Here is a 13,417-nt window from a genome sequence, read left to right on the forward strand (position 1 = left end):
GTGTTAATAAAATTAGTGAATTTTTTTTACCTTAAGGTCCTTGAGATTCTAGAATGCTATATGGTTTAGCATTCTTATAGCACTTTATACTTCCACAGTAGTTTACAGTCATTAGTTAGATATTTCTCACACATCTCAGTGGAATAGTTTGGTATTCTTTCTTGTTGTTTTACTGATGACAAGACAGATATAGCTTAGTTTGACTGACTTATTTAAGTTTCCATAATAAGTCAGTTGCTCCGTTTGGATTAACATTCAATTTAAGGTTCCTGTCCTGTGCTGAATTCACAGGATGATGCTGTCTCAAAACCTGGTAATTTTTCATCAGATTATCCTGCCAAATAGATTGATTTCTGGTTGCTAGGAAAGCTCTGGATGCTGACATTCCACAAAGCTAACACATACAGCAAAGAGATTAGTGACCCTTTCAGCTGGGCTTCCGTAGGGAATGCATTTAAGATGCAGGTCAAAACTCAAAACGTTGAAATGGTAAACCCCATCTCCTTTTTCACTTTTCCTATGTCTTCATAAAGCTGGACCTGTGCCACAGCCTGACCGTGCCCAACTCTCATTTCCCTGCTCACATCCTAAATTATGGTTCATCCGATCTAATGTACCTGTGAGATCAGGTTCTAGTCACAATCTCACCCACATTATGCTTTATCATTTCCTCTCTATCCCTTTTTCTCTTTCACTTAGAAGAGTACAGAAGCCTCATAATTGCTGTCCCTCCTCCAGTCTTAACTCTCATAAACTCTCCCTTCATGCTGTTGTGAACTGCCAGAAATGCAAATCTGGCTACTGTTTTCCCTACCTAAACTTTCCAGTGGCTCCCCATTCCTATGGGATGAAGTCCACATTCCTTATTGTGGCATTTAAAAGAGGTCCTTCACGACTGGTCCTCATACCTCTCCAGCATCAACTTCCATCACTCCTTTCTTTAGACTTATGCACTAGAATTATTTATATTCCCCATGGCCCTGTGTATTTCATGCCATGAACATTTTTCCATGCTCCTTTTATTTAAATTCTTTCACATTTACTTCATCAACTAGTTAGTCCTTTTAAACACATTATGAGTGGACTCAGCAGTCAACAGCAGGAAATCTTCCTTGAACCAACAAATCAGGTTCTTTGCCACTTTGTGTATTTATTTAAATTAGCATTTATTATATTGAAATGTTGGCTTCATGAAAGAAATTACCTATCTTGTTCCTTACTATGTCCCCCATGCTGCAGTGCTATAATGCTGCCTAGGCATGTAATGGGCACTTGATAAATATGTGATTATTGTAATATTTGCAACATATACATATACCAAAGCATTATGTTGTACACCTTAGACTAATACAATGTTAACTGGAAAAACTGGAGGCATCTAGTGTTAATATCACGCATCCTGTTTCTAGTCTACTGGCTCACTTCACTAGTGTGAATTAACAGTTGAGCCTGTAGCTTCTCCCACTTCTGTTGTATTTTTTTCCTTAAGCATCTCAATTCTGGGGCAGGCATAGCACCAGACACAAAAGCAACAGACCTACACAGATGGTTTAACCAGCTTCTATAATTACCTAAGGTCAAAGTCTATATGATTCCTAGTTGGTCTTTTTCTCTGATTGAACCCTGATACAGAATTTGCTGCTATAACAGATTATCTAAACCATGTAATGGGCTTTGGGACTGGGCCTCAGGTGTAAGTAAGAAAGGCCTTGAAGAGATTGTTAGCAGGGGCCTGTTGTCAGTTCAGGAGGCTGTTGGTGAGGGTTTAAAGGGATATGAGGAAAATGTTATTGGAACCTGGAAGAAAGGTGACTACTCTTACATAGTAGAAGAAAGTTTAGCAGTGATGCCAGCAGCATTAACATGGAAAATAAGAAGTATATCTCATCAACTGGATGATCTACCTAAGTAACTATCTGGATTCTTCTAGCTGCCTATAGTAAATGACGGGAAAGGCAAGCAAGAGGACAAATTATTAAATATAAATGAGCCACAAATTTGGGGGTTTGAAAAACAAAACAAAACTTTCTCATTCCTAGCCTCTCCAGACAGTAAATGATGCTAAAATTAAGGAATGAATTCCAGATAGGGAACTGTCACGAAAATGACCTCCAAATATTAAGGCAAAGGCATGACTGTAAAACGCTTTGTTAAGACCTCAGGAAGATTAAAGACATTTTCTAAACAACAGATGAGAGAGTTTCTAAAATTCTTAAGGCTATTGTCCCACAGTAGTTTCACATGGGAACCCAGAATAGAGAAAGGCTATTGCAAAGAGATTTTTGGGTGTTGTTTTGTCTGATGGAGTGAATTATGAACTGTTTCAAGGCAAACGTACAAAGTTTTTAAAGGGATTGTATCGGTTTGGGTCAACAGTGACATTATAAAGTGAAAAGATGAACCCTCATATATTGCTGGTAGCAATATAAACTGATGCAGCCACTTTGGGAAACAGTCTGGCAGTTCCTCAAAGGGTACCATATGACCTCTCCTATATATATGCCAAGAGAATTGTACACAAATATTCATAGCATTATTTGTAATAGCCAAAAAGTATAAACAATCTAAATGTAAGTCAACTGATAAGTGGATAAATATAGTATAGCCATATGATTGAATATTTTTAGTCAATAAAAAGGACTGAAGTACTGGTACATGCTATAACATGGATGAACCTTGACAATGTTATGTTGAATAAAAGACATATTATATGATTCATCTATATAAAATGCCCAGAATAGGCAAATCTATAGAGACAGAAAGGAGAGTAGTGGTTACTAGGGCTGGGTGGACGGGAAGAATGGGGAAGTGATTGCTAAAGGATCCAGGGTTTCTTTTTGGAGTAATAAGAATATTCTAAAACTGATTGTGGTGATGGTTGAACAACTTGGTGAATATACTTAAACCAGTGAATTATACATTTAAATGGCTGAATTGTATGATATGTGAATTATAATTCAAAGTTGTTACCAAAAAAGAAAATAATGAAGAGAAGCCTTTGGACTCTTCTATGGACAGGAAGCAGTCTGAGGAAATTCAGCAAACATGGGCTGTGTTTTATGGAAAGAGACAATTCAAGAGCCCAGAAAGGGGAACCAAGAGCTAGTCCCAGGCAGTAGGACTGAACGCTAATCAAGGAACTGACAGCATATATCTAGCTGGGTTCCAGAATTGCTATGATCCAGTGGCTGCTTTGTGCCTCTAATTTTCTCCTTTTTTGAGTGGAACTGTCTATTGCCTGTTCCATGTTTCACCAGTTGTTAAATTCTGGTTATGTGGGGACAGATATCTTGTCTCTTTAGCTCATAGGTCTCCAGATCAAGATGAACTGTACTTGAGCTGGACTTAAGGAACTGCCCCCTGAGAAGCCACATTCACTTTGTACCTGATTTAGATGACAAGATTTTGGGATTTGATGCTCTAAATAACTGAAACTTTTGGGGAGGTGGGCTCTTGGTAGAAAGCAACTCTATTTTGTGTGTTGGAGGAATGTATGTAACTCATGGCCAGGGGTTAGACTTTTGGGTTCTAAGACATGTCTACTTACCATCAAGAGGCTGGGTCTAATTCTTCTTCCTTTGAATATGGGCTGGCCTCAGTGACTTGTTTCTAATGAATAGAATGTGGCAGAAGTGATGCCACATGACTTCTGAAGCTAGGGTAATATAACTTCTGCTCCACTTGCTCTTGGGATGCTCTCCATTAGAACCAAGCCACTGTGTTGGGAGGAAGCTCAGGCCACATAGGAGAGGCTACAGGTAGGTGTTCTGGCTAACTGCCCTAAAGTTCCAACCAACAACCAGCACCTACCACCAGATATGGGTGAATGAGCCTTTAATTTCTGCCCCAGACCCCAGCTGTCACCAAGAGGAACATTGACAAGCTGTCCCCGTTGAGCCCTCCCTAAATTGTAATTTGTGAATAAAATAAATGTTTTAAGCCATTAAGTTTCACAGTAGTTTGTTATTCAGCAATAACTGGAACAGGCAGTATTAATAGGATTGATTGCATATTGGAAATAAGACAGGAGGAGGAATTAAGAATGTTTACCAGATTTTCTATGTTAAGCAAATTAATAGAAAAGCAGTATTCGACGGTGGTGGCCTCTTTACCCATTTAAAGCAGGAAGAAATCACCAGTATTTAGATAGTGTCAGCTGGGGTACAGGCCATACAGTGTTACTTTAGAGGAAATGAGTGTCCATGAGACTTTAAAAAAAAAAAAAGAACCAAAGCTTTATGATCACTTTGTTTAGATAGTAACAGCATGATTGTTCTTAGGAAACTAAAAGAATATCAAAATAAAGACATTGGAAGATAGGTTTGGAAGAGATAAATAGAGCAGTGATTAAGTATCTGAAAAATGATTTTATCATTTTAGCAATTGGAAATCTATTAATCAGAACCTCTTTTTTTTACTGTTATGATATTGATGTTCATTATAATGGCCTGTTATAAATTTAATGATTCTTCTTTAGGACTTTGGCACTTGCTTTGCCCTCTTATTGGAAAAGCTCCTGTCTCTGATAGTACTCTCGCAGTAAAGCCTTCTCAGGTCATCCTAAAATTGCAAACTCCTCACTCTCATACTTCCTAGTTTTTTTTTTTTACCTGTTTTTATTATTTTTTCCTAAGCACCCTATGCCATCTAATGTACTAAGTTTACTTGTTTATCTTGCTTGCTTTTCTCCCCTTTCTAGAATGTAATTTCATTGAGAGAGGGGTTTTTGTCATTTTAATTCACTCCTCTATCTCCAGTGCCTGGAACAGTGTCACACATAGTAGCTACTCCTAAATGTTTGTTGAATGAATGAATAAAGGGATTTGTGAATTACAAAGGAAGATGGAATTGTGTTCTGACTACTTTCAATGTGGAATACATTTTACAGTATTCATGTTTTTGAAAATCAGCAGTCTAAATGTGATATATATATGTAGCCCAAATGCCTCCAAGCCTCATAACTGGCCCAGATGGGGTTCTAGTCAAATATCATTGGCTTCATCTCCTCTTTCTTACTCTTTTGTCTTTGTCCGAATCTTTCACTTGGAAATTTTCAAATATTATACAAAATATAATAAGAATAGTATAATCAACCCCTATGTACCCTTTACTGAGCATCAATAATTACCAATGTTTGGTCAATCTTACTTGATCTGTTTCTTCCACCCACGTTTCTGCCCTGCTTATTTAAAAAAAAATTCAAGACATCATGGCTTTTCACTTGAAAATTCAGATGCATTTCTAAATGTTAGGTACATTAAAAAAAATACTACCACCATGTAATTATTACACATAACAGAATTAGCAATTCCTATCATCTAATACCCAGTCCATGATCAAATTTCCTCAGTCGACTTAGAAATATTTTTATTCAAATAAGGATCCAAACAAGATTCACAGATTGCATTTGACTGTTATTTTTCTTAAGTCTCATTTCATAACAGTTTCCCCTTCTTTTTATTAATGACATTGATTTGTTGGTTAAACATTGTGTCATTTGCCTTGCAGAATTTCCCATGTTCTAGATTTGGCTGACTGCTTGTCTGAGATTAATTTAGCTTGTTTTCTAGTCCTCATATTTTCTGTAAATGGTATTTAGATATAGAAGCATGATTAACTCAGATTCAGTTTTTAGGCAAGAATATTTTATAGGTGGCGCTGTGTAATTTTTATTGTATGACATCATGAGACTTAAAAAAAATATGTGATTGTCTCAATTTTAGTGGTGCTAAAATTGATTAGTAGGTTAAGTTATTAGCCTGATTTCTTACTTGCAAATTTCCTCATCAACCTTTCACCTAATGCTTTTAGCACCCAATTATGATCTTTATGTATATCCATTATTTCATTAGATTTACCAAAATGGTGATTTTTTCTAAATCTATTTTTTTCTTCCTCATTTATTGGCTTCTATTTTTCTATGAGTAAGAACTTTATTAGGTTACACCAAAATGCAGTTTGTACTGGAAAAGCAGAATGAATGCTTCATTTTTTTTTCCTTTATCATTTTTCAGTCTTATGAGTTGGTTCCCTAGCAAGTCCCAAGATAGTCAATGGGTTTCTTTTATTTTTATAATACCATTATGAATTCTTAGATTTTAATTATTTTGATGTTTCGGTCCACTCATCATTCTTTCTGATTCTCAAATATTCCCATTTTAGACTAGTGGGAGCCCTTAGAAGTGGCTTCTGTGTCCTTTGATGTAATCTCATTAGTCCTTGGTAACTTTTATCTCTGGCACAAGATATTCTAGGCTCATCTTGTACATTTCCTGCCCCAAACCCGGAATCAGTTATTTTCCTTCCATACCTTATACACAGGAAACTATCTAATGCCTCCCACCTTCAACATGGTAGATCTCAGAATGTTTTTGTTTCCATGACACACCAATTCTGCAATTAGAGGTTCTAAAGATGCGTAATAAAGAAGGTATTTCTCTTCCAAGCCCATGGCTGAAAGGTTGTTAATAAGAGCACTGAAGGGCGGTAAAAGCACTAAAATTGTTACCTTAAATGGAAAGAACATGACAAAGATGCCCTCAATGTTAGAAAAACTGCCTGGCTTGAAGACTCTAGACCTTCAGAACAACCGAATCCCCAAAGTGTGCCCAGAGATAAGCACCTTGACCCAGGTGAGGAACAGCATTATCTTTTTCAATTGAGGATGGAAAATAGGAAGAGAGAAAAGAGTTGAGAAAACAAGAAGCCTTCAATCTCTGGAGACTTAGCTCCCTGGAGACTTAAAGTGGATTGTTGCTGGAAAGGGATCAGAAGGTTTTCTCCCTTAGTGAATTACATATGGTAGGGAGAGAAGATGTTTCAACTTATCCATGTGTTCTGTGACCCACATTTGGAATCAGAGGGTTAGGTCTCTGCCACACTCATCTTTCTGGAGGCTGTCATCTGGAAAGGGGTTGGGAGCCTGGATCTACTTGTCTACCTTGGGGGTTCCATCTGGAAGTGGGTTTGAGGATCCTGGAGATGCTGTTCACCCTAGGGACTATCCTGAAGCTTTTGCATATGGAATGAAGAGATATTTCTGATGTAAGAAAGGAGTTCTTTTCAATCTCCTAGAGCAGGCTGAACATTGAAATGGAGTGTTGGCAGGAAATGGGAAGGAGGGAACATTCATTTCTTCTGAAGTAGTCTTTAAAAGAAGGTTAGTATTTTAAATAAAGAATATCCTTAAAGAGCAACAGAATGAATCCCAGATGCTTGTGTTAAACATTTCTGCTGAACAATGTGAAACTCCAGCTGCTAATATCTTGAGGTTGGGAGAAAGCAAGGGATATTAACTTTGCAGTTTTCTTTTTCTTCACTTCTAAACTGTCATCAGTGCTGCAACAACCTTATAACCAGCCAAGTCACTGTAGTTCATTACTCTTGAGTTCAGAGTTATAAAAAAACAAAACAAAACAAAACAAAAAAAAAACTATTTTCTTACCTTCACCAACCTCATTTCCTCTTAGGTTTACCAAAATTATTTGAGTTTTTAGTCTGTGGCCATATCTTTCCAAGAAATACGGTAATACTCAAAAAATCCCCCTTTAATAATAGCTTGCAAAAGTGCATTTGTAGAACAGATTTGGACTTTTTCTTCCCTGAATTTTATTTATTTATTTTTATACAGCAGGTTCTTATTAGTTATCTATTTTATACATATTAGTATATATATGTCAATCCCAATCTCCCACCACCACCACCACCCACTGCTTTCCCCCTTTGGTGTCCATAAGTTTGTTCTCTACATCTGTGTCTCTATTTCTGCCTTGCAAACCAGTTCACCATTACCATTTTTCTAGATTCCACATATACACGTTAATATATGATATTTGTTTTTCTTTTTCTGACTTACTTCACTCTGTATGACAGCCTCTACATCCATCCACGTCTCTACAAATGACCCAATTTCATTCCTTTTTATGGCTGAGTAATATTCCACTGTATATATGTACCACATCTTTATCCACTCATCTATTGATAGGCATTTAGGTTGCTTCCATGACCTGGCTATTGTAAATAGTGCTGCAATGAACATTGGGGTGCATGTGTCTTTTTGAATTATGTTTTTCTCAGGTTATATGCTCAGGGGTGGGATTGCTGGGTCATATGGTAGTTCTATTTTTAGTTTTTAAAGGAACTTCCATACTGTTCTACACAGTGGCTGTATTGGTTTACATTCCCATTAACAGTGCAAGAGGGTTCCCTTTTTTCCACACTGTCTCCAGCAATTAGTTTTACTAGATTTTTTGGTGATGGCCATTCTGACCTGTGTGAGGTGATACCTCATTGTAGTTTTTATTTGCATTTCCCTAAATATTAGTGATGTTGAGCAGCTTTTCAAGTGCCTCTTGGGCATCTATATGTCTTCTTTGGAGAAATGTCTGTTTAGGTCTTCTGCCCATTGTTTGATTGGGTTGTTTGTTTTTTTTGATATTGAGCAACGTGAGCTATTTATTTACTTTTGAGGTTAATCCTTTGTCTGTTGATTCATTAGCAAATATTTTCTCCCATTCTGAAGGTTGTATTTTCATATTGTTTATGGTTTTCTTTGCTGTGCAAAGCTTTTAAGTTTTATTAGGTCCCATTTGTTTATTTTTGTTTTTATTTCCGTTACCCTAGGCGGTGGGTCAAAAAAGATCTTGCATGATTTATGTCAAAGAGTGTTCTTCCTATGTTTTCCTCTAAGAGTTTTATAGTGTCCGGTCTTACATTTAGGTCTTACATTTAGGTCATTTTAAGTTTATTTTTGTGTACAGTGTTAGGGAGTGTTCTAATTTCATTCTTTCACATGTAGCTGTCCAGTTTTCCCAGCACCAATTATTGAAGAGACTGTCCTTTCTCCATTGTATATGCTTGCCTGCTTTGTCATAGATTAGTTGACCATAGGTGCATGGGTTTATCTCTGGGCTTTCTATCCTGTTCCATTGATCTATATTTCTGTTTTTGTACTGGTACCATATTGTCTTGATTACTGTAGCTTTGCAGAATAGTCTGAAGTCAGGGAGCCTGAGTCCTCCAGCTCCATTTTGTTCCCTCAAGATTGCTTTGGCTATTTGGAGTCTTTTCTGTCTCCATACAATCTTCAAGATATTTTTGTTCTAGTTCTGTAAAAAATGCCATGGGTAATTTGATAGGGATTGCACTGAAACTGTAGATTGCTTTGGGTAGAATAGTCATTTTCACAATATTGATTCTTCTAATCTAAGAACATGGTATATCTCTCCATCTGTTTGTGTCATCTTTGATTTCTTTCATCAGTGTCTTATAGTTTTCTGAGTACAGGTCTTTTACCTCCTTAGGTAGGTTTATTCCTAGGTATTTTATTCTTTTTGCTGCAGTGGTGCATGGGATTGTTTCCTTAATTTCTCTTTCTGATCTTTCTTGGTTAGTGTATAGGAATGCATGAGATTTCTGTGCATTAATTTTCTATCCTGAAACTTTACCAAATTCATTAATTATCTCTAGTAGTTTTCTGATGGCATCTTTAGGATTCTCTAAGTATAGTATCATGTCATCTGAAAACAGTGACAGTTTTACTTATTCTTTTCCAATTTGTATTCCTTTTATTTATTTTTCTTTTCTGATTGCCGTGGCTAGGAGTTCCAAAACTATGTTGAATAATACTGGTAAGAGTGGACATCCTTGAGATATGGACTTTTCTAATGAGACAGAGGAGTTTCTTTGCAAAGGAATTTAAAATTTGACTGAACCAAGAGCCAATTCTCCACCTCTGCTTGATTTTTTTTTCCATTAAAATAACAGTGCATTGTTTTAAGAAAATCAAATAATATAAACGGTTTATAATAAAAAGTAACTCTCTTCTGTTCCACTCCCCCTCACCCACAATTTTGACCTTTATTTATAACCACTTTTAATTCTTTTGTTTTCTTGATTTGTCCATTTTCGATATCATGCTTCTTCATCTTCCAAATATATTTGTATTAATATGTTTAGTTTCTCCATAGTTATCTTTTGAATTTAATATTATTACACCTTTGTTTCTTTTTTTAAGTTAATTTTTATTGGAGTATAGTTGATTTACAATGTTGTATTATTTTCTGCTGACAGCAAAGTTAATCAGATATACATATGCCCACTCTTTTTTAGATTCTTTTCCCATCTAGGTAATTACAGAGTATCAAGTAGAGTTCCCTGTGCTATACTGTAGGTTTTTATTTCTTATCTGTTTTACATATAGTAGTGTGTATGTGTCAATCCTAATCTCCCAACCTTTGTTTCTTTTTTCATCAACTACAATCTCTTTTTATTCCCCACTTAGTAAGATGGCAATGTTGGCATCTGTAATCCACTTTCAGCTCTCCTTCCCTCTTCCTCTTCACAAATTATAAACTTCTTACTTTTATGAGATGTATAGTATTTATAATCTATTCAGTTATCACCATGATTAAATCTTTGTCTCATGGAGAATTCTAAAATTCTAAAACGTATACTGTTAATAAGTAAATATCATTTATATGGAACCAATTAATGTACTATGATTATACTTTCTTCCTCATATACCATTTTTGTTCCCTTGAAGTTTCTAATTGTCTTTCACTTATTCTTGTGCCTTTTGCCTTTATCATGGCCTCATTTTATTTTAAACGTGATCATATTACATACCCTATCAAACGTGCTTTTTCCTTGAGTAACTTCCTTCCAGGAGCCTCTGTCTTCCTGCCCCAATTTAAGCTGATTACTATCTAGGTTTGCTGGATACTGTCAGCCTGGATATCCCTTTGCGGCTCCAGAATTGGACCCACTGTTTCCTGGAACCATGTTTTCCCTCTTTTTTGTTTTACTCACTTACTTTTTAGAAATAACTCTCCAGATAGCACCCTAGTCTAGATATGTGGTAATTAAATTTTTTGAACTCTTACATATCTGAAAACATGTATCCTTCTCTCCTGTTGAATAGTTGTTTAGTAAAAAAGTTACAGATTGTAAAATATACTCCCTCAGGAAAAAAAGCCGAAGAGTCTGATCATTATAATTTTGTCTTCTTGTGGATACCCCATTACTCTCCTCCTCATCATTTGACTATTTAGAAGAGACCCTAAATTTTGACTTCCCAATTCAATTTCCTTAAACAGGGTGTTGGCACAGCTCAGCCCTTACTTTGAAAGAAGAAGTCATGTTTTACCTTTAAAGAAGAATTCAACTGATTAGAAACTAGGCTTCTTGTGGTCTATCTTTAAAGTGCTTTACAAGTCAGACTCGGGCTAATGGCATTATTGTTTCACTGCTATGAACTAGCAATTTTTTTCATGTAGAGTTTCTAATGTTGTGGAGTTTTGAAAAAAAATCTGTTTTCCCTTTATAATGGGAGTTCTAGAAGCAGCTTGAATAAAATGTGCTAGAAACCCTCAAAAGATGGATAGAGATTATTTACACAGTTCAGAAATGCTGCTCATTCTCCCAGCTGCTAATAGAAAGGGAAGACAAAACTTTCAGAAAAGAGAGAGATTAGAGAGCTGCAAAGAGCCCTGGAAGAGTGTCTGCAAGTCCTGGTACTTCAACCTTTTCAGCCACTCACCAACTAAACAAGATATTTAATCTCACTAGGCCTCAATTTCTGCCTTCATTTATTCAAAGCCACACTTAAGTATTGAGCACCATCTGTGTCTCAGGTAATTTGGCAATTAAAAGAAAAAACAGATGAAAATACCTGCCTTCATGGAGCTATGTTCTAGTCAGAAGAGATGCAAGAAAGAAACATGCAAAACAAGTGGGATGTGAGGTAGTATTAGTACTAAGGAGAAAAATATAGCAGATAAAGCAGGCAGGGTGCATTGTGGCATTCAGCTGAAATGCTGCCAAGTGTCCTTGTGGTCTTCATATCTTGGTGATACTTATGTGATACTTATGTCATGGTGATACATGATCATTCAAAGATGATCATGATTCTTGCTCTAACAATTTTCTATAAAATCCCCGAATGTGTTTTTTAAAAGTTAGTTTGAATTCTTTCTTGTGGTGCTACAGGTCGTGCTTTTAATAATGACTGAAACTCCCCCTATCTATTTTTTTTTTTCTATTAGGTCTATACTGTGCTTGACTTTTGGTGTTAGTCTTTCTTTTATCATTATAGGAAGTCCAGTTTGCCCCCAATATACTGATTTTTTGGGTTATATTTGCCACAATGCACAGAATTAAAATAGTCTTGATATTTAACTTCCTAAAACAAAAGTAATACTTAGAAAATTTTTGCACTCACGAAATGGTATCAAATAGAATAACAGCATCCACCATACTCTGAGAGCTAGGCACAATGCTAGGAACTCTTTGTTCATTTTCAAGGAAGTTATAATTATCACTCTCATATGGTTAATAAAATTTATGATTCAGAAAGATTAAGTCATTTGCCAAGGTCAACCAGTGAATACAAGTATAAAATGCAGTCTCTTTTTTTTTTTTTTTTTTTTTTTTTTTGCGGTACGCGGGCCTCTCACTGTTGTGGCCTCTCCCATTGCGGACCACAGGCTCCGGATGCTCAGGCTCAGCGGCCATGGCTCACGAGCCCAGCCACTCCGCAGCATCTCCGCCACTCCGTGGGATCTTCCTGGACCGGGGCACGAACCCGTGTCCCCTGCATCGGCAGGCGGACTCTTAACCACTGCGCCACCAGGGAAGTCCTGAGGTCTCTTTTGAGGTTATTTTCAGCTGTATTGTCTTATTATTCTATACACTTAGTGAAATTCACCAGGGTGTGTTGTTCAATTTATAGTTCCTAAAAACAAAAATTAGATTGCCTAAAGGTGGCAGGTTTGAACAATACATGAATTGTTCCCACTCTCCATTTGTTTACTATCCATTCTTTTGACAAATATTTACCATTCATCTTCTTGTGTCTATGGTGGTCCTGAGGACACAGATGTGAAAAAAAAGTAAGGTCTTTGTCTTCATTTGGGAATTAAATTAAATGTTAATATATGTAAGCTCAATGCCTGACATTGAAACTTTGAAATAAATTAGAGCTGCTATTGTGATCTAACTAGCAACTTGAAACTTTGAAATAAATTAGATTTGCTATTGTGGTCTAACTAGCAACAATGATAAAATGGAAGGAGATTCTTTAGAGAATACAGATTCTATTCTTTTTTTCTTTGCTAATTTGACTAATGAAACTGGAAATTTTCAGTCACTTCTAATGACATGAAAAAAATGGATTAATGTCCTATAATTTATGGTGAATGCATTTGGCCTAGGACTAATGAAGTGCTGGTATATCAACAATTTTCAAAGATGCACTTTATTATAACTCTTGAGGGTGGAGACCTTGTCTTGTCCCTAGTGATCATGATAGGTTTAAAATCTCCAAAGAAACAAATAGCCATTATCTCTAATTGTGTACAACATTGTTGACATGCATCATAAAGTCCAATGGTAGTACAGCAATGTTCACCTTAAGTGG

The 13,417-nt window shown here is 36.3% G+C and overlaps 1 protein-coding gene across 2 annotated transcripts in view; it reads left to right on the top strand.

The window, feature by feature from the left end:
- Positions 1-6,449: 6,449 nt before the first annotated feature.
- The window catches only part of LRRC69 (leucine rich repeat containing 69), a gene marked incomplete at both ends in the record, with an annotated part of 111,837 nt that continues 104,869 nt past the window's right edge, over positions 6,450-13,417 (top strand). For both annotated transcript variants that reach the window (XM_079722539.1, XM_079722540.1), the window contains one exon: positions 6,450-6,632. In XM_079722539.1, coding sequence (XP_079578665.1) covers positions 6,450-6,632 — 183 coding nt within the window. The remainder of the gene's footprint in view (positions 6,633-13,417) is intronic.

This window comes from Hyperoodon ampullatus, assembly GCF_949752795.1.
Source record: "Hyperoodon ampullatus genome assembly, chromosome: 17".
In the NCBI taxonomy this organism is placed as follows: Eukaryota; Metazoa; Chordata; class Mammalia; order Artiodactyla; family Ziphiidae; genus Hyperoodon; species Hyperoodon ampullatus.